At 41.0% G+C, this 21902-nt stretch overlaps 1 protein-coding gene across 1 annotated transcript; it reads right to left on the reverse strand.

Annotated features, from left to right (window-relative positions):
• Positions 1–1497: 1497 nt before the first annotated feature.
• Positions 1498–21278, reverse strand: LOC128540867 (choline O-acetyltransferase-like). The gene is made up of 15 exons (XM_053510852.1): positions 21206–21278; positions 20062–20134; positions 13015–13206; positions 9312–9430; positions 8020–8073; positions 7519–7708; positions 5881–6058; positions 4342–4511; positions 4064–4164; positions 3502–3630; positions 3265–3387; positions 2984–3125; positions 2419–2481; positions 1933–2070; positions 1498–1749 (listed from the first exon to the last, which is right to left on the reverse strand). The coding sequence occupies exons 2-15, from the start codon at positions 20098–20100 to the stop codon at positions 1498–1500; spliced, it is 1890 nt and encodes a 629-aa protein (XP_053366827.1). The 5' UTR covers positions 20101–20134; positions 21206–21278.
• Positions 21279–21902: the final 624 nt, after the last annotated feature.

The following is a 21902-nucleotide window of genomic DNA, read 5'->3' on the forward strand; positions in this document are numbered from 1 at the left end:
AAGCTGGAAACGCCAAACCCATAAAAGCAAGAGAACACCGTTTCCAGACCCCTCACCCATTAGCACTGAGCACCTAATCGATAAAAAAAGAATTCTGTGAAGATTCTGTCATGTGTGAACCTAAAATCATAGATCACTGGAAACATATTACGATGGCAACTTAGAACAATATCTTGGCAATATAATTTATACGCCTGGCGACCTAATTTACTAAGAAAAGTTTCGACTCCCTGAAAACATAAGGTCCTGAGAACATAAGGGCGTAGGGTCGACCGACGTACACACGTCCATCCCTGACTGAAGATGGTTTGACTTGTAATGTTTTTATTCTCCTGATTTTACAATCTTTGCCCTGGCTTGTGATAGGTTGTATGATACTCTCTCATGATGCTAGGTGGCAACAGTAAGCTATAGATCCCAGTGACCACATTGCAAATCAAAGAGTATTTGTACGATATAAACAGCAAGCACTTACACTTTGGTTTTGTTAACTAACTGGAGGTTTCGCACACTTTATACAGGCTCTAAATGACTTTCTTTTGCTTACGTTTATAATATAGTTAAGTTTCTCGGTTACTCAACAGAAGGTCGTCAGTTCAACCTCCAGCGCCGCCAACCTGCCTTTAACTCTATCTGCTCCAGGGGGCGCTGTATCATAGCTGACCCTGTGCTCTGACCCAGACTCCATAACAGGCTGGGGATTTTACTGCCATTTTGCTGTAATGTCCATGTGACGAATAAAGACTTGTTCTGTTTCTTCTACAGTGTAAAACAGGGACAGATTTAAGATGCGGCACGACTGAGTATCACAGTGTTCAGTCAATCACGATATCTACACACTGTTTCCAGTTGTTAAACGGAGAATTCTATCACACTACAGCGCAGGGCTGTGGATATTTGTTAAGGGAATAAATTGGCAATAAAAGTTTATGAGAACTAACCACGGCTTATAAAACTCTCACGCAAATCATTTTTAGTATTTTTTTTCACAATGAAGTGAGCATACACATTAAACACACACACACACACACACACACGCACACAAATCTATCTCATGCCGTAAAAAACTAAACACATATACAGGCTCTGTCTGGATTATTAGTACCCAGACACGTGCCCATATCTTTTTCATGATTTTCACAAATTGCTCTGATGATGAAACATTTAGGTTCACTTTACATTTAATATCACTTTAGGAATATATAAGCTATGTTTTGCTGTAATTGTCGGCATTTTCACCCTAAACAGCAGCATGATGCAGAAGTGAGCCGTGCAGAAAATCAGCTTGCTGTAGCCGCTACCGTGTTCGTAACTATCCCGTGAGTTTGCGTTCCTCGTAATAGTTGATTTTTATATTAGCACTGAAGCCTGCGCTAGCCCGCTATAGAGAACAGATTACAAGCCAGCTTGGAGAATCATCATATTTTAAGCTTTTAAATAAAATAATTTTAAAGACGTTAGCGTATATCTTTACATATCTTATCAGCTTGTCATGGATCACATCCTGGGCGTGGCTGGCTTTGCCCCACCCACTTTCTGACTGACAGCATTGCATCTGTTGCACAGCTCCCTCACATCTGTAAGGGCTTGCTCCAGAGCCTTCACCAGCACCAGAGATGACGTGGACACACACTCACGGAAACTGGACACGCAGAACAGGATGTGTTCAGCCTGAGGATTGTAACACGCCCCGTAACCATTAGCAACCACCGGGCCGTAACAGCAGAACATGTCTACTGTTGTAGGAACCTACGGGGGAGGAGAGAGGGTGTTGGTGCACAGTCAGTCATACAGAGTCCTGAGGCTCTCTAACTCTATAGCCATTTATTCTTTTTTTTTTTTAAAAAAAAAAACAGTTGGAATAAAAGGAATAAGGAGTAAAAAAAATATACATCATAAGTGAACCAGATGATAATTGAGACTCGCTCTTACCTGACTGGTGGAGAGGATGAACTGGTTGCTGAGGAGGTACGTCTCGTCTGTGAAAATCTCCGGAGTTTCCATCTTCAGCTCCTTGGCCATTTCCCGAAGGCCGAGCAGGTGATTATCTATTCCCAGTCCAGTAATGGCCTTAATGGGATCAGGGAGAGGACTTAGTGTAGGAGTAGCTACTGAAACACACTGTGCTGTTTATTTATGAGAATTAAAGGATGAGTCTATTAAATAAAGTGGTAGATTAAAGGTTAGCCTGATTGATATAACGCTACTTTAGGGATCATCATGTGCACTATAATACTAGTTTAAGGACTAACCAGTTTACTATAATACTAGTTAAAGGATTAGGCTGGTAAATAAAATGCTATTTTAACAGTGAAGTGTGTGAAATCGCACTAGTGTAATGAGCCTGTTCACACTAGTAGTGAAGAGAAGAGGAGAACAGTTCCATGTGCTGGTTTGTACAGGACCGTGACTGCGTACCTTCTTCGTGTACTGGGTCTGAGTGTCTACAGCCTTCCTCAGCCTCTCCATCTTCTCTGAGTCCTGAAAGAAAAAAAAACATCAACACACATCTCATGATTTTTTCCCCCCATTATAAACCTTTTTGGTGGCTTTTAATCACTTATGACAGTTATTAAGGAATTTTTTATATTTATAACTCTTGTGCTTGTCATAAAACATTATCAGTTCTATAGTAACAGCTCATTTACAGGGGCGCTAACGGAAGGAGTCTCCAGTGTCAGATAGTCCGAGACGAAGCTCTACCTAAAGAGGGTTTTTCAGTTAACAGTGATTCTGGTTCTGTTCTGCGTCAGACTGCAGCATTACGGGTTTGATTCCAGCATGATGCCCAGTCACCATCCATACACACTGAAAGGCCTTAGTGTGTGTTACGCACCGTGCTGCTGTCTAATCTCTAACGTGATTAGTGGCTGGTCTTACCAGAGGAGACGCGGCCGGTGGGACTCGTTTACCAGAGCGCCGTGATGGACGGAATTAGAAGCGAGAAGCAGTAATGGGGGGATAAGGAAGAAAAACGAGGCACCTGCACACACACTCCCTCATCTGTCATGGCTTCGGAGAAGTGCAGCGCCTCTGCGCTAGACGAGCGGATGTTGTCGACGCGGCCATGACGGAAGCAGCGAGTGGAGGCGCTTTCGTAGGTGGAGACCGGCCTCTTGGTGCATCTGAGAAAAAAAAAAAAACATACAGGAGCATAAATATAATTAGATTATTCTTAAATAACAAAGACGAGCATGAATAAAAATGTTTGCGAAGGGTTTTAGAAAGAACTGTACAGTAAGATAATAGTTTATGATCTTGTACCTATAGAAGGCCAGCTGTAGCGCCACCTGGATGTAAGCGTCAGGACTCATTTTCTGCTTCTTGATGAACTCCTTGCCATAACCTCTGAAGGTGAAAACCTCCATGTCCAGGTTTCTCACAAGCCTACACAGACAAGAGCTCAGTCCAGAGATATCCAGTGTTCGTTTAGTGTTTAGGGCTGCATTATATTGTGTTATATAGTGTGTATTGGTGTGTGTTGTTCTGTACTGATCTCACCTCTGAAGGTTGCTAGCGGAGGACGACAGCATGCTCAGGGTCTGAGAAGAACAATTCCAGGAGAGTCTTTGAGGAGCTGGGAGATCACTCGCACTCGACCTTTTCATCAGCTTACTGGGGCTCCTGCTCCTGATGGACAAAAATGAAGCCTAGAGTGGTGTGTTTTATGGGACTCTCTCACACTGCACACACTTAACTATGCTTAATGTTACTAAAGAATCAGGTTTAAAAAATGATCTAGGTGTAAGAACACTATGGAGTACAATAAGAGGTTGCGAGGAATATTAAATACATCAATATGACACTGTTAGTGAATTAAGAGCATTAATATGTATTTATAGAAACAATGATAAAATAAGTGGTGATTTAGTGTTAGCACCGTCACCCCACACCTCCCAGGTTGAGGTTAAAATCTTGTCCAAAGACATGCACAGTAGATTGACTGGTGTTTCCAAATCGAGTGCGTACTCGGGACGTGCGATCGTCCGCATCCAGGGTGTACCTTACGTGCCTCCTGCACCTTGATATATGTTACTAAGACTGTTTGGGTTGTTCTGCTTACATGTAATTCAGGAGGAATTCAGTACACTGGACCATGACGATCCCCTCAAATGGTGAGTGTTCACACACCACTCCACACACACCATCAGCACCAACGACAAACTGCAAGAGATGGAGATCCATGAAAAAAGTCCGTTCCTGTTCTCACTCACGTTAATGCAACAACAGTATAAGCAGCTTTCATATCAGGTGACGCACTCAGGATTACTCATGTTTGTCACGATCTATACACTTTAAATTAACACATTTAAAGTTTGTAGTCAGATTTATTGGGCCTACCTGCATGGACTTGTCGTACCAGCGGTTGGCGCCGTTCTTGTCATGGCCGCCGCCGTGCAGCATGAGTAACGCTCGGTTGGAGTCGGTGGGCTGAACCCCAGTCGGCTCATCCAGACACAGCACACACACACACCGCTCCATCAGCTCCAGAGACTCCCGGTTCACTGGGTCTGTTAATCACACACTGATATGTGAGAAAGTGTGTGTGTGAGTGTGTGTGAGTGTATATTAATAGACTGAATCTCTAATTTCCTCTTGGGATCAATAAAGGATTATCTTATGCTATTTTATCTTAATGTAAAATCTATCAGTGTGTCTGACTAAGCTAACATTAAAAACTAAACAGCCGACTCTGGCCAATTATGTTTAAAACCATTTTTAAATAGTCATTTTTTGAAATTAAAACAACAATTTTTGAATGGATAACCCTAACACAATATTGCAAATACAATCTCAAAACATCATCTGTTCCCATGACGTCCGAGCACGTCCACCGTCCCTAGTGGTTAGTTCCGCAGTTTCCAGTAAGGTTTAGAATTCCACTGGGAGATTGGTACGGACACAACAGCTTCCCACACGCAGTGTGTGTAGCTCATGTCACACATCTCTTACTGTTGTGATGTTACCTCCCTGTTTTATTTTATTTCAGAAATATTTCCATGAGGTGTGTCTTAGCTCCACTGTAATATGGGGTTTGCACTAGCTTCAACAATATGCCCCCTAGTGGCCACACAGTGCTTTCACCGCAGTGCCTGGAGTCCAAGTCTTGCTCAAGCCGTGGGTTTGGTGTATTAATACTATTTTAAAGTTGTTTGTGCAACATTGTGTTCTGGGCAGCTTATTCATCATGTCAGCTGGGGAATAAATCCAAAATGCAGCCTTCTCTGCAGGTTTTGTTTTTATTTTGTTTGTTTTTTTTGTTGAGAAAAATAACTTCAAATTACGAGTTTGAAAACGTCCTAATAGATCTACAATGCAGAGTGCAATCACACATACTGTAGTCTTAAAATACACTGTATAGTTAATACTTGTTTTACTAAAAACTGCGCTTTCCAAAACGAGGGACGCCAAATCAGGCAGTCATTGCTTTTTCACAGCTTTTATGGTTTAAATTTCATGAAGCAGTTCTGCATTTTATCGGCGGAATACGTTGCTTGAGCCTTCATTCAAAGGGCACCAAAACATCATCTTCAATCCCAATAAAAAGAGCTAATGAGCCGGTCAACACACTGGCTGAGTGAGTTATGATTGACAGTCCTTCGATACCCCCTCTAAGCCCCGCCCCTTCCCCATCTCACATAAGACATACTTCAGCATGTGTTCTTCTCTCGAATCGATTTCCCTGCTTGAGCGATCATACTTAGCTAACATCGTTATGTTTCTCCTACACGCCGCTTTTTAAAATGACTAATTCTTCCTTGTCATGTAAAATAAAACAACTGAATACAACTCAGATTTAATTTCTGTTTTTTTTAACCTAAACAAGACCGCAAAGTCAGTAAATTTCCACACCAAAGCCTGATTAGTGTGACCTCTGACCTTTAAGCAGCATGTCTCTAGCTTTAGCCCACTCGGTCCGGCCATCAGAGGTGAAGAGGCCGATGGGGGGATGTTTCTCCTCCACCTTCTCCGCCATTTTACTGATCCTGACCAGCTGGGTAAGAACATCGCTCTCGTTCAGCCTCCCGGATTTCTCCATCAGATTTAACACAAAGAACTGAAGAGAGAAGCGGAGACTCATAACATTATCCTTGATTATAAATAATAATAATAATAAGAAGAAGAAATACTGCAGCACCATTTGCACAAATCTAACAGAAACTATAAATGTACTAATCACTCTTAGAACCCAAATTAATTATTTTTGTCTAACAGCATATTGCGAAGGTTTTTATTCCCCTTATACCATACAGTTATTAATACATGACACATCATACTCTTATCTGTTTATAGGTACTGTACATTTAATGATGTGAAAAAAGTTCATTCTAAACCCGACACACATTACTCTTGGTCAATTCTTCAATTTTTCCATAAGCAGCAAATGAAGTCTGGTTTGACTGAATGACGCAGAAGTCCGTTTCAGAAAACAACTTAAGTAAAGATGTTGTGATTATGATTATTTCCTTTTGCGTCAGAAACTGATCATAATGATGCTCCTTCACCAAATCATCTCTCTCTCTATCTCTCTCTCTCTCTCTCTTTTACTATTAAATGAAATAAGTCTGTTTAGAAACGCACAGTTACTCTGTCTAATGTCCTGTAAAGGATTAAAGGCAAGATGGCATGGATTCGTCAGGTAAAGTCCACTGGGACTGGTTAGTGTGTGTGTGTTGGGGTTACACTCTCGCCAGTGCTGACGGTTCAAGCCAGACAAAGTGGCAGATCCAATCAGGACTAATCAAGTTAGCCAGCTGCAGCTCCATCGCCAAGAGCTCATTAGCAGCATAACAACTGTTCCAGGTACAGGATTCTCTCAGTAACACCCCTCCACCCCTCCACCCCCAAGAGTACCACTGGTACACCAAATGACTGCGCAAAAACCCGCCAGAGTAACTCTCACACACCATGAGCCATGGGTGGGAAATAAATGCTAACCAAAAGAGCATTTCTGACCAGTAGCAGTGTTTATGTGTGTTAACACGTTTCAGCATAGATGATGGTGAGCTGGGGTGTAAAAGGTGTGTTTGATGGGGTTGTTATTTTATTAATGTGGACTTTATAGGCAGCACTGTATGGTTTAGGATATGGTTTGTAGGGCATATAGTGAATATGGTGTGGTTTGGGACAGAGCCACGCTGATTTAATGGTGTTTCTTTGGCCCATAGTGAATATGGTGTGGTTTGGGACAGAGCCACGCTGATTTAATGGTGTTTCTTTGGCCCATAGTAAATAGGGTGTGGTTTAAGACACACCCACACCGACAGAGTGGCGTTTCTACATTTACAGCATTTGGCAGACTCCCTTATCTAGATTTTTTAAATAAGGTATGGTTTGGGACACGCCCACACTTATTTAATGTTGTTTCTGTGGCATATAGTGAAGAAGGTGTGGTTTGGGAAAATTTTTTTTGTGTGTGTAATGAATCTTGGTGTAAATTGAGGCAGGCCCACAGTGATGCTGTTAGTGTGGTCTAACCAGTTTAATCATCATCATCATCATCATCATCATAATAACCTGGTTGTTGCAGGCCACTATAACGTGCCCGGGGTTGGGTGTTTTCTCGGCTCCGGAGCTTCTCGGTGTAATCAGTGAGTCTTTTTTCAGTCCAGGTCGTCTATACGATGTAAAGAGATGGTAATACTGCTCCATACACAGCTCACTGCCAGCCTGCTGACCTCGAGCATAATCCAGGGGTAGAGCCCTCCTGAACACACACCAAACACATACACAGTTTAAAAATTACACTCACACTTTATCTAACACATTTCCACCAATCCGCCCCAAACATTCCCTTTGAGAGGAAATGTTAGAGCATTTAGAGCAAGCTAAATCTTGCGCGGTGGCCGTAAGTACGGCTCATCATGATTCACCTGCGAACATTTTTTCCGTGGTGGCGTCTGTAAAGATTTTTTCAGCTTTTAGGTTTTACTTTACAAACTCCAGCCATGCAAACGTTGATCTTTTAACTCATTTCAGTAGCTCTGATTTGCACGGGGGAGGAACAGCATACAGTACCTGTCCAGCATGGCTTTGTACTCCATCACTCCTGAGACGATATGAGCAGCAAATCTGTAGGAAGAAGAGAAAATCAGACACACTGACCTCAATACTGTAGTATAAGGAAGAGAGATGGCAAAATATTATATTAATGGTGTGTGTACGGCGGGGTGAGGCCTCATGTACACTAGGAATAATCACAAGCACATAAGCTGATCATGAGTCTCTCTCTCTCTTACACACACACACACACACACACACACACAGAAAAACACACTGTCTATTGTGGCTCAGAAATGAGACAGTAATATAATTACACACTGAAGATGTATGGATTGGAGAGATGTTTTGTTCCTCACTGCTGCTTTCTGAGAAATTTTTTACACACACACACACACACACACACACACACACACACACACGCTTTTTACATTCGCAAACAGTCCATGCAGATCTTTTCCCTCTTTCTATATATGTGTGTATGTGTGTGTGTGTGTGTGTGTGTGTGTGTGTGTGTGTGTGTGTGAACTCTCTCGTCCAGATCCCCCGTAAATGCACTATGTCTGAGGATGAGGTTGGCTCACACACTCCGTGTCCAGATCACACACACACCTCCATTGTGCTTGCAGACGGAGACAGTGCTGTATGTTGTGCCCGCTGTGCCGAGTTTTATAGAAAGTTTTATTTTATTCCGTTTTATTTTTTATTAAATAAATGTGTTACAGAGATCAGTGTGTGCTGTTATGAATGAGGTTTAGTGTTTGAATTAAAGTTTCAATTTTCTACTTTTATTTTTTATTTGCAAACTCTCATCGTAGTGTCAGCACCTTATAAATGGGAGAAATAAGGATAAAAAAAGAAAAAACTTTACTGTCTCTCTCTCACACACACACACACTCTCACACACACACACACACACACACACACACACACACCCTGAGGCACTGTGTGTTAACAACATCAAATTCTTCTGCCTCACTGAGATTAAATAAATAATAAATGAATAAAGGTTAAAAAAAAGAGGTTTATCGTTCATCAGCAGAGAATAAAATGAGCAAAGTTTATTATTTTTATTATTTTATTCATTATTTATAACTTTTTTTTTAATCTAAAACCTGGTCTCTGTCAGGATCCCGTTCCAGATCCAGTGTTCCAGATTTCTGATTAGTCAGAAGCTGTTGATTAATTCTCAGCTCATTCACAAGCATGTGCACACGATTTAATTACTACTGTAACATCATGTTTATTAACCGTATAATTACATTTTCACACAATTATTATAATTTCATAATTGTCTCGTAGCAGCATACCTGAGGGAGTCGTCTCGGTCCCTGAAGTCCTGCTTGGGAAACACCAGGACGGGACTGGAGTTGACAGGGAGTGCGAGTCTGTTGTTCAGGTACATGTCCTCCAGCCAGTAATCATAAACCTGCAACGTACACACACCGGTTTATAGCCATGAACATTATATAGAAAGCAGAAAGATGAGTGAGTTCCCATCATCAAGTGAAGAACTTAGTCTTAAAGTGATTAAACAGGAGGAAAAGTCAGTAACCAGTCAGTTCCCTCCAGCTGAATGCAGGATTAAGACGTATTTCATTTAGGTAAAGAATAAACATAAGACAATGTTAAAGCAGTGTTGGTGGACGTTACTGTTTAAAATAACTTATTTCATTACAAAATTACTGTCTTTAAAAAGTTCATTAGTTAATTCAGTTACATTACAGCGTTACTTTCTGATAAAAGTAACTAGTTCAGTACTTTTCCTTTGCAGAAAATGAAAACTCCTTTGTGATTCCTCATGCATGTTGTTTTAGTCACAACGTTTATAATTATTCTACCATCATCACTCAGTGAAGTTCAACTCATATTCTGTTAACTACTAATACCCCCATCTCACCTACTAATACCCCTCTCTCACCTACTAATACCCCTATCTCACCTACTAATACCCCTATCTCACCTACTAATACCCCATCTCACCTACTGATACCCCTATCTCACCTACTAATACCCCCATCTCACCTACTAATACCCCTCTCTCACCTACTAATACCCCCATCTCACCTACTAATACTCCTCTCTCACCTACTAATACCCCCATCTCACCTACTAATACTCCTCTCTCACCTACTAATACCCCCATCTCACCTACTAATACCCCTATCTCACCTACTAATACCCCTCTCTCACCTACTAATACCCCTATCTCACCTACTAATACCCCTACCTCACCTACTAATACCCCATCTCACCTACTGATACCCCTATCTCACCTACTAATACCCCCATCTCACCTACTAATACCCCTCTCTCACCTACTAATACCCCTATCTTACCTACTAATACTCCTCTCTCACCTACTAATACCCCCATCTCACCTACTAATACTCCTCTCTCACCTACTAATACCCCCATCTCACCTACTAATACCCCTATCTCACCTACTAATACCCCTATCTCACCTACTAATACCCCCATCTCACCTACTAATACCCCATCTCACCTACTAATACTCCTCTCTCACCTACTAATACCCCATCTCACCTACTAATACCCCCATCTCACCTACTAATACCCCTATCTCACCTACTAATACCCCATCTCACCTACTGATACCCCCATCTCACCTACTAATCCCCCAATCTCACCTACTGATACCCCCATCTCACCTACTAATACCCCCATCTCACCTACTAATACCCCAATCTCACCTACTGATACCCCCATCTCACCTACTAATACCCCCATCTCACCTACTAATACCCCAATCTCACCTACTGATACCCCCATCTCACCTACTAATACCCCCATCTCACCTACTAATACCCCAATCTCACCTACTGATACCCCCATCTCACCTACTAATACCCCTCTCTCACCTACCGATACCCCATCTCACCTACTAATACCCCAATCTCACCTACTGATACCCCTATCTCACCTACTGATACCCCTATCTCACCTACTAATACCCCAATCTCACCTACTGATACCCCCATCTCACCTACTAATACCCCTCTCTCACCTACCAATACCCCATCTCACCTACCAATACCCCATCTCACCTACTAATACCCCTATTATGAGATTAGATAACATTGTGATTAGATTTCCATCTTTCCGCGCGTTGGTCCTCGTATTGTCAAACCACATAGGTGAGATAGGGGTATAACAGTAGGGCGGGGGGGGTGGGGGGGGGGGGGGTTATAGGGGCGGGGCTTATAGGACAACTTTTACACACACACACACACACACAATAACAGATTGGGAATGACTGCTGTCTGGCTCACGGATTACATAAATTGTCTGAATAACGGATTACATAAAAAAAAAAAAATAACTGAGTTAACCTAGCGCGTTACTAACGCATTACTTTACTCGTTGCATCAAAAAGGTAATCTAAGTACTTTAACGCGTTACGTCCACCATTTAAGTGCTTTGTAACGCGTTACACCCAACACTGATCCCAAGTTACACCCCAGTGAACTGCTAACAGGCTCAGGGGCACCCAAGTCTCACCCATGCCTGCGGGGATCAAAGGACCAGCCTGTCCGGTTTGATCCCACAGAAAATATAATACAGAATAAATCACAAAAAATAGTAAATTGTGACCACAATAGAAAGGCAACAGAACACCCAGTGCACCACAACTCACCATGCCTCGGACCCACCAGGCAAAGTGCACAAGGCCACCAACCCGGCCTTCAAACTCCCCAGATCTCAATCTAATCAATTTTCCATAGGATGCACTGGACAAAATCATTCCAATCAATGGAGGCCTCACCCGACAACCCACAGCCCCCAAGGGACACGATGCCAACGTCCTGTTTCCAGACACCACAGCACGCCCCCAGAGGCCCTGCCGAGGCACATACCGAGAGGCTAGAGCTGCCCAGGTGGTACAAGGGAAACGCTAAACCTAGGTGGTTTTAATGTTATGGCTGATCGCTGGAACTAATTAATAAACTGCTTCTCGCCAGCAGTAAAATAAAATGGTGGACAGGCCACGCCCACAAACAACAACAGTACCAGTTTTATATTTCCACAAAAGACCAATTATACGCGACTCAATTGACTTGTCAGTTGCTAGTGTGATGTGATGAAAAATTCTAAATGTGCCTTATGTGTGTGATAAAGGAGGAGTTTCAGTCTAGGATTGTCCTTTTTGCTACATGACACATCATACATTGTGTGTGTGTATGTGTGTGTGTGTGTGTGTGTGTGTGTGTGTGTGTGTGTGTTCTTGCGAGACATAGGGAATTTGTTATGCCCTGCCATATACTGTAAAAGTGCCTGTAATAAACAGACGATGCTCCTTTGGGGAAACCTGTTGCAACAATTTTTTTTGCTTTAAGTAAAACTGTTGTTCTCACTCAGAGAGCGCTCTGATGACTGATCTTTTTACTAAATAGCATTTCCACCACAGTGAACATGGATTAAGGGCTTCTCAGGACTTTTTCTGATAAGTATTTTTAAGGCTTCCAGAAGAAAGAACTTTTGTCTTCTTACACCAGAATGAGAATTTTTTTTCTCAAAAAAAGTATTACAAGCTGTTATAGAATATTTTGTTCATCGTTTTTTTGATTCACAGGGATGTTAAACAGCACAAATGCCACAGTTTATCCCTCCAGTGTGTTTTGCTTATATCAGTCTGAATGATGTGGGGTTTTGCAAAACGCTATAACTCCACCTCTCACAGGAGAATTCATGGTGCAGATGAATTTGTGGTTATAGAAGCATGCAATAAGTGTTGGTTGAGTTTTAATAAAAAAGAACAGAACATATAACAGATATAACAAGATGTACAAAACATATTTAGGGACTTTCAACCTTGTACGCCTGTAGACAATAATTTGCCAAAATGGTGTTTATCTCATTTTGCTTTCAAACTCTGCATTTATCCACATATATATTTGATATACATCAGTGTAAATGTTTTGTTCTGTACAGGATCTGTGTGTGTGTGTGTGTGTGTGTGTGTGTGTGTGTGTGTTATTTTATATTTTATACCCAGTTCTCGGTCTTCTCTCTCCTCTCCATCAGTTTCTTCTGGAGGATCTCTCCTGTTCCTCCTGGTTTGCCGAACTTCTCCACTATGGCTTTGGTTTTTTGGAACTGGGCCTCAGGAACGAGGTGTTTTACACACTTCAGGTATGCAGACAGGGTTTGCTGAAGGTCCGGTACGGGTAATTTAGGGAGGACCTAGGGGAAATTCAATTATACAAATAATATACAAATATACAAATATACAAATAATATACAAATAATACAGCCTAAACTGTTAATTCATAAGATTATGTTAATTTAACAAAATTCATAGGATGATGAATTGATCAGCATTTTATTTTTCTCCTTCACAAGTTAAAATCATCCAAAGTATAAAAACAACCCGAGATCTCCAAGCTTTCATGGTCAAAGTCTTTAATAAAATGTTAAAATGTCACTAAATGTTCCTCAGTCCTAATTCAGTTTGTTAATTTGTCAATTATTCCCAAAAGGACATGAGCTAGGTAAAGAAAGGCTCCACTGAGTGTTCTTCAGTCTGTTCAGAAGGATTAGATGGCAAAATGTGGTCAGGGAATGCTGTTGTGTTTCCTCCTTTACTGTATTGATGAGAAGTGGGTGTGGTATAAACACACACTATAGTCAAGGCTTGGCTCTGGAGGTTAAAAAAAACATCTCATTGGGACCAAAAAACAAGGGCATAATAAGCTATGACCTTTTCTTTAGGCGTTCTGACAATAGGAGTGAGAGACAATGGGAATTTAATCATTCTGTTAAAGTGCACCATGGAACGTTCAGACAAAACAGGTCAAGGACATTTGGTTGGACAGCAGAATGAATGATGTACAGAAAAATATCAGTGGAAGAGTGAAGCGATAAAATAAATATGTCCGTAAATAATGACCCACCACCTGCGAGAGGAACTGATGGTGTCGGGTGTGCTGGCATTTGGTTGGCCCTTGGCCTTCACAGACCAGACCCAAGCAGAGGAAGCTGACTCTGGTGACGTGGAACGTCACTTTTCTGTGACTTCTCTTTAGCACTTATTTTTTTATTGAGAGTTAGTTTATTTTCATTGAGAGAGTTCATGACCATGTTATTCAGAAAGAACCGGAGCTTGTGCGGGAGGTGGAGTGCTATCAGTTAGATCTGGTCGGGCCTATCTCCATGCACAGCCACGGCTCTGGATCTGTACTACTAGATAGGGGTTGGACTTTGTTCTTCTTGCCCAGGGAACCAGGATGTGAGGTGCCAGACAGGAATGGAAATACTCACGAGTCCCTGGCTGAGTGCCACGATATTGGAGTTTACTCTACTGGACAAGAGGGTCGCCTTCCTGTTCCTGAGGGCCATTACAGGGGAGGACTCTTACTGTTGTCTGTGCTTATGCACCAAACAGCAGTTCAGAGTATTCTGCTTTCTTGGAGACTCTGAATGGAGTTCTTGTTGGGTACCGGGGATTCCATAGTCCTGCTGGGGGACTTCAATGCCCATGTAGCCAATGATGGAGATACTTGAAGGGGCATGATTGGGAGGAACGGCCTCCTCTGTCTAAACCCAAGCAGTGGATTTCTGTGATAGTCATGGATTGTCAATAACAAATTTCATGTTCGAGCATAAGGATGCTCATAAGTGTACTTGGTACCAGAGCACCTAAGGCCAAGAATCATTTATTCATTCTGTGATAGTATCATCTGACCTGTGGCCGTATGTCTTGGACACTCGAGAGGGGTGGGAGGGGCAGAGCACCATCTGGTTCTGAGTTGGATCAGGTGGCAGGGGAAGCACCTGGACAGACGTGGTAAGTCCAAACAAATAGTGCTGGTGAATTAGGAATGTCTAGGGTTAGCCCCTGTCCAATGGACTTTTAACTCGCACCTCCAGCAGAGCTTTTTCAGCATCACTGTGGAAGCTGGAGAAATAGAATCAGTCTGGTCAATTCTTAAAGCTTCTTTCGCTAAAGCTGCACCTGTGAGCTGTGGTCTTAAAGTTCTGGGTGCTTCAAGGGGTGGTAACCCCAAACAGCATGGTGAAGACCTGTGGTTAGGGAACCTGTACAACTGAAAAAGAAGGCCATCAGGGATAAGTTATCCTGGGGAACTGTTGAGGCAGTTGCAAGGTATTGACTGGCGATGTCAGTACCTTGATGTTAGCCTCAGCAGTGCTTTTGAAAAACCACCAAGCAATTTAGGAGGGGAAAATAGAGTGGAAAAAGCACTTTGAGAAATTCCTGAATCCAACTAATCCATCCCCTGTTGCAGAGACATATTAGATAATGGGGGAGTTGACATCAATCTCCCTGAACAGGGTCATTGAGGTAGTGGAACAACTCAGCAGATGTGTGTGCCAACTACAGGTGCATCACACTACTCAGCCTCCCTGGAAAAGTGTACTCTAAGGTGCTGGAAAGGAGGGTTCGGTCGATTGTCGAGGAACAATGTGGATTCCATTCTGGTTGTGGAACAACAGACCAGATTTTTACTTTTGCAGGAATCCTGGAGGAGACTTGGGAATATGCCCACCCAGACTACATGTGTTTTGTGGAGAAGGCATATGATCAGGTCCTCCAGGATTTTCTGTGAAAGGTACTGCAGGAGTCTGAGGTGAGAAGGTCACTTCTCAGAGCCATCCAATCCCTTTACACCCAAAGTGAGAGCTATGTTTGGGTTTTTGGCAGTAAGTCAGACTTGTTTCCAGTGGGTGTTGGCCTCCACCAGGGCTGTGCTCTGTTACCAATCCTGTTTGTAATTTTCATGGACAGGATATAAAGGCACAGCCTTGGAGAAGAGGGTATTCAGTTTGGTGGGCTAAGGATCTGCTTTTTGCAGATGATGTGGTCCTGATGTCATCATCAGTTTGTGGCCTGCAGTGCTTGCTGGATCGGTTTGCAGCTGAGTGTGAAACAACAAGGATGAGGATCAGCACCTCAAAATCTGTGGCCATGGTTCTTAGCAGAAAACTGATGGATTGTCTACTCCAGGTAGAGAGTGAGTCGTCATACCAAGTGAAGGAGTTTAGGTATCTTGGGGTCTTGTTTACGAGTAATGTACCATTGGAACATGAGGTTGGTTTAAGAACCGGAGCAGCGAGGGCAATATTGCAGTCAATTTAACACACTGTTGTGAGAAAAGAGAGTTGAGCCAAAAGGCAAAGCTCTCAATCTACCATCTAGCCGATCTTCACCTATAGTCATGAGTGTTGGGTCATGAGAGAAAGTACAAGATTGCGAATACAAGCAGCCAAAATTACTTTTGTCAGAAGGGTAGCTGGCTTTTCTCTTAGAGATAGGTTGAAAAACTCAGTCATCTGTGAGACACTTAGAGTAGAACCGCTGCTCTTTTGTGTGGAAAGGAGTCAGTTTAGGTGGTTCGGGCATCTAGTAAGGATCTCACCAGCATCCCTAGGAGGGTATTCTTGACACGGCCAGCTGGAAGAAGGCCACAGGGCAGACCAAGGACAAGATGGAGAGATAATAATATCCTCACAGTGGCCTGGAAAGGCCTCGGGATGACCCAGTCAGAGGTATCTAAGGTGGCTGGGGAATGAAAAGTTTGAGGATTGATTTTGCTCCAAACTGGCATGATGTCATTATGCAGTCACTGCAGATTTGTCGGCTGCACATCCATGATGCGAATCTCCAGTTCCACCACAACCTAAAGGTGTGTTATTGAAGGGAGATGAGGAGACGGTGGAGGCCGTGTGAGTATAGTGACCTCATTGTCATGTTCAAGAAACCAGTGTGAGATGATTTTAGCTTTGTGACATGGTGCGTTATCCTGTGCTCATAAAGAGGATGGATACAGTCAGCAACAATACTCAGGCAGGCTGTGGTGTTTAAACCATGCTCAGTTGGTACTAATGGGCCCAAAGTGTGCCAAGTAACAGTATCTCCCCCACACCATTACATTATCACTACTGTACCAGTTTAAGCCAAATTCTGATTTTGGTGAGCCCATGTGAACTGTAGCCTCAGTTTCCTGCTTGTTGCTAACAGGATCATCACCCTGTGTGGTCTTGAAGGTTCAATGTGTTGTGCTCTTCAGCATACCTCGGTTGTAATGAGATGTTACGAGTCACTGTTGTTGGCATTTTCATGCAGAGAACTACCCTCACTGGGGATTTTCCCTAGAACAGGTATAAACCCTAGAGATGGATGTGTGTAAAAATCCCAGTAGATCAGCAGTTTGGGAAAAACTCAAAAAGCCTGTCTGGCACCAACAACCATGCCACACTTAAAGTCACTTAAATCACCTTCCTTTCCCATCTGATGCTCTCATGGAACTTCAGGAGATTGCCTTGACCGTGACTAAATGCCTAGATGCTGCCATGTGATTGGCTGATTAGACATTTGTGGTAACGAGCAGGTGAACAGGTGTATCTACTTGCCTGGTGAGTGTATATACACTGAATTCATATCTAAATCTTCTTCTTCTTGATATAATAATAATAATATTTATTATTATTATTATTATTATTAACTAACTATTGTTTGCTGACATATTTATGTACATATAGTCATGCAAGGGAAAAATAAAAAAATAAACAAATAAATAAAAAATGTAATCATTTGTCATTTTTTATTTAAAATTATATAATAATCTGTATTAAGGGCCAGGTTTGTTTGTTTGTTTGTTTGTTCATTTGGTTAAGCCCAGCGTGCAAAATATTTGAAAATATCTGATAAAATTTTATGTCAAAATAATCTATCTATTCATCTACTTAGTCAATTAGATTACATTTATAACATTTATATAGAGAGACAGGGTGGCACAGTGGTGTAGTGGTTAGCACTGTTGCCTTGCACCTCCAGGGTCCGGGTTCGATTTCCGTCTCTGTGTGCATGGAGTTTGCATGTTCTCCTTGTGTTTTTCCTGCAGGTACTCCGGTTTTCTTACACAGTCTTAAGACCTGCAAGATTAGGCTACTGTAGTTCCCAAATTGCCTATTGTGTGTGTGTATGTGTGTGCCCAGGGATGAATTGGCACCTTGTCCAGGGTGTACCCCGCCGTGTGCCCTAAGCCCCCTGGGATAGGCTCCAGGTCCCAAGCGACCCTGAATACAGGATAAAGCGGTGTAAACGATGGGTGAGTGAGATAAATATTATGTGTTCTATTTAAGTATGTAGCGCCTTTCCAACACTTAAGGTCATTTGACGCATACATAACGTTTATACCTAAACAAAATAGCAAAAAGGCTTTAAGGTGTAAAAGAAGACAAAGTAGAGTAAAATGTAAAATATAGATGTGTGTTTATTCACGAGCAGAAAGTCATGGAGCTGCCTGATGGCACATTATCACTTCATTTTTTAGTTAACTATAAATACTGTATTCAATGCAAGTGTTAAGGTAATTATATGAATCTCTCTAATACTTAAATTAGACGATGTATGAATTAGAAATAACTCTCAGTATCATGAAGTTCATATCACTGTACGCTTTGTTTGCCATGAGGAAGAATTCTCTCACGAAAAGTTGTCTCTTAAAAATCTGTATAATGTGTATAATTAGACAGGTACATTATATTTATAAATAAATGCATTATAGTGCAAAAGAGGAAACCAGTGACTCTCTGTACTGGGTGTGTTTAGAAATCTAGGAGTTGGATGTGATATATAATATACCCGCTGCTAAGTGTGTATTACTGGGAATCACACTAACATATGAAAATGTCATAAACATCTGTATGAGCGACTGTTTTATACAACATCTGCAATGCTAATAATTTATTATGTATATGGTAAAAAGGCTTGATGGCTTAGAAGGAAGCACTGGTTCCTCAGACCTCCAGGGGGGATTGGATCTCGTCCCTGCTCCGTGTGCTTTCAGTGCTCCGGTTCGTTCTCGCAGCACACGCAGTCATGCACTTACTTATGTTTCCAAATTGTTCACTTTGTGTGTGTGTGTGTGTGTGTGTGTGTGTGTGTGTGTGTGTGTGTGTGTGTGTGTGAGTGTTTGCACGCCACGCAGAGTGTACATTATCGTGTGCTATGATTTCCCTGTGATAGACTCCAGGGCTCCTGAATCCCTCCACTGGATTAATATCTTTTTTTTGATACAGGATTACATTTGCACTTGCCCTCGCCCCATGGGAGAAACCCCGATGCCGCGTTACGAGCCGTTCCGTTACGAGCCGTTCCGTTACTCTGTTAGCTCAAATGAGGTTTGTTAGAGGACTGAGAGATAGAGCCGTCATTAATGCAAGAGCGAGGACTGAAATCGATGAAATCTTATTCCGAGCCAAAACCAGAGCAATGAAATACTTAACAAATAAAACAAAGCAGCATTAATATAATCAGAGTTGCATTTTATTTATCATAACAGCACATAAAGAAGTGTTTCCACCACAGCACTATTTCTACATTAACAACTTTTTCTTTGTAAAAGAACACGTTCTATTTATAGAATTGACTGGGAAACCAGCTAGTACAGTAGTTCGTGTCATCACTAGAAACATCACTGATGTTCACTCATCAGCCTCTCTTTATTTTCTCTCTTGAAGGTAATACGGTGAAGAAGCGTAAAACCCTCTCTCCTGAATAGGGAGACTTTCTGACTGTTACAAGACACTAACACTGGTGACTCCTTCCATACATGTTGCCATCTCACAGAGAATTCATTTGCACTACCTCAATTCCGCACTGTGTATCGCTCGCCGCTGCCTTGTTGTATAGTCCTTAGCTAGCTTTGTTAATTTATGTTGCATTTCGCACCTTGGTCCAGGAGAAACATTGTTTGATTTCACTGTGTACTGAACTGTATAAAGCCCATGTGACTTGACCTGACATAAAATGTCTCCTCATTTATCAACAATTACATGTGTTTTGTAAACGGTTTATTGTCAGCTGAACATGAGCTGTACACGTCTCTGAGAATCATCAGTCTAACCCAACTGAATACTGTAACCATAACAGGACAAAATTAAGATGAGAAAAAAAAAAAAACAGACAGTTTATAGGGTTTACTGAACAGATGGTGTCTGAAATGTTGTTGTTGATGATGATGATGATGGTGATGATGATGATGATGATGATGATGATGATTATATTATGCTTACATTGCTGTCCCTGGATGGTTCTCTCTCCAGCACAGGCATCCTCTCTCTCTAATCCAGATGCTGAACAAATGATCTTCATGACACATGGAAAGAGAGAGAGAGAGAGAGAGAGAGAGAGAGAGAGAGGGAAAATATCATAAGTATTTATCATACTTTTAATCTCATACATTCTATAATATCATGATGCACTTCTTTTCAACACATCCAGTAGTGCTGAAGCATCTCAAAAAAATACCAAAATAATAATAAGGTAGATAAATACACACTATAAAGACAGGTCTAAAGAAATAAATATAAGTTAATGATGGAGATAGTTAAGTACGTTGCAGGCAGGCTAGGCATAAATGTTTATGAGTAACGCTACAGCATAAAACATCTTTGGAAAAATCGTGATAAACACATAAATATATATATATACAATTACAGATTTGAACTGGGGTGTTCAAACTTTTGCACACGGCTGTGAAGATACATGTATACTGCCTATATTTTACAGGGTTCTGGCTTTTCGCTCTTTTTTTCTTACACAATTATTTTTAATTGTCTAATCATTAATACTATTTATATAATATCTGTAATGTTTAATCTCATGCTGTAGTATGCTGTAATATAATATTCCAATTTTTTTGCAGTTTATGTTTAGTTATTAAAGATAATTTGCTTCATAATGCGAAGTGAAACTTGAGATAAGATGTGCATTAGGGAGGATGAGTTAGTGCAGAAAGTGATGGGTTGTGCATAAACGGAGGATTTATATCATCGTACATTAGTGCCATGCAATGACTTTAAAACCAGCAATTATATGAATAATATATATATTGAATTATAGAGCATGTAATTTAATGGTTATATATATATATATATATATATATATATATATATATATATATATATATGCAAGTTATTTAATAATAATAATAATAATAATAATAATATACAGTACAGTATGTCCAAGAAATGCACCAGATATGCATGCATGATATTAGAAAAAAAAACATCTTTATTCTTTTACTTACTCCTGTATTTCACAATACATCACTTCTATAATATTTTTCGGACACGCTATTTAATATAATAGCACGATATTTACTCGATAAGCATTTATTCTGCATTAATTGATGATATATTTTCTTGCATTAATTACCTGTGGAGTGAGATCAGAAGTTCCCGTGCGCGCGCTCCTCGCAGCCGAGCATCCTCGCGCTGCTCTTTCCGCGCGCGCCGTGACTTTTTTTCTCTCTTCTGATCGCCCCTCAGGCTCTCGTCCGAAACCACGCCCCCTCGGCTAATAGGACGCGCAGTCATTGGTCAGTTATTCCACTGAACGAGTTCTGACGCGCTCTGATTGGTCAGTGTGACTGCGTTCTGACTGACAAGCTGAGAGACTGAAAGCATCCTTTAGCAAAAAGGACACACAAACATTTTATTAATCATTTACATAAAGTAATTATTTATAATGTATTATTATTTATAAACCATTTACATAATTTGCATAAACTTTATTAATTTGTTTCAGTAAGCAGCGAATGTCTTTGACTAAAAACTAATTTATTAATTAAATATTGTATAGATTTACTTAATTAAAGTGAATGAATGTATCTAATCATTTACATCCTCATAGGTTTGAAATGTAAATTATGTTTTAACTTAATTCTTAAGAGTCTTTATTTAAGTTAAAGAATAATACATTAAGTACAAAAACAATAAATGAGTCTAACCAGTTCATCTGGTTTATTCTGTAATCCATTTCACTTTTATGATCATATGATTAATGTTAGTTCATGTAATCATAATTTAATTTTATTTATTCATTTATTTATTAACTTATTAAAGAAGAGTGT

The sequence above is a fragment of the Clarias gariepinus genome, chromosome 14 (assembly GCF_024256425.1).
Source record: "Clarias gariepinus isolate MV-2021 ecotype Netherlands chromosome 14, CGAR_prim_01v2, whole genome shotgun sequence".
In the NCBI taxonomy this organism is placed as follows: domain Eukaryota; kingdom Metazoa; phylum Chordata; class Actinopteri; order Siluriformes; family Clariidae; genus Clarias; species Clarias gariepinus.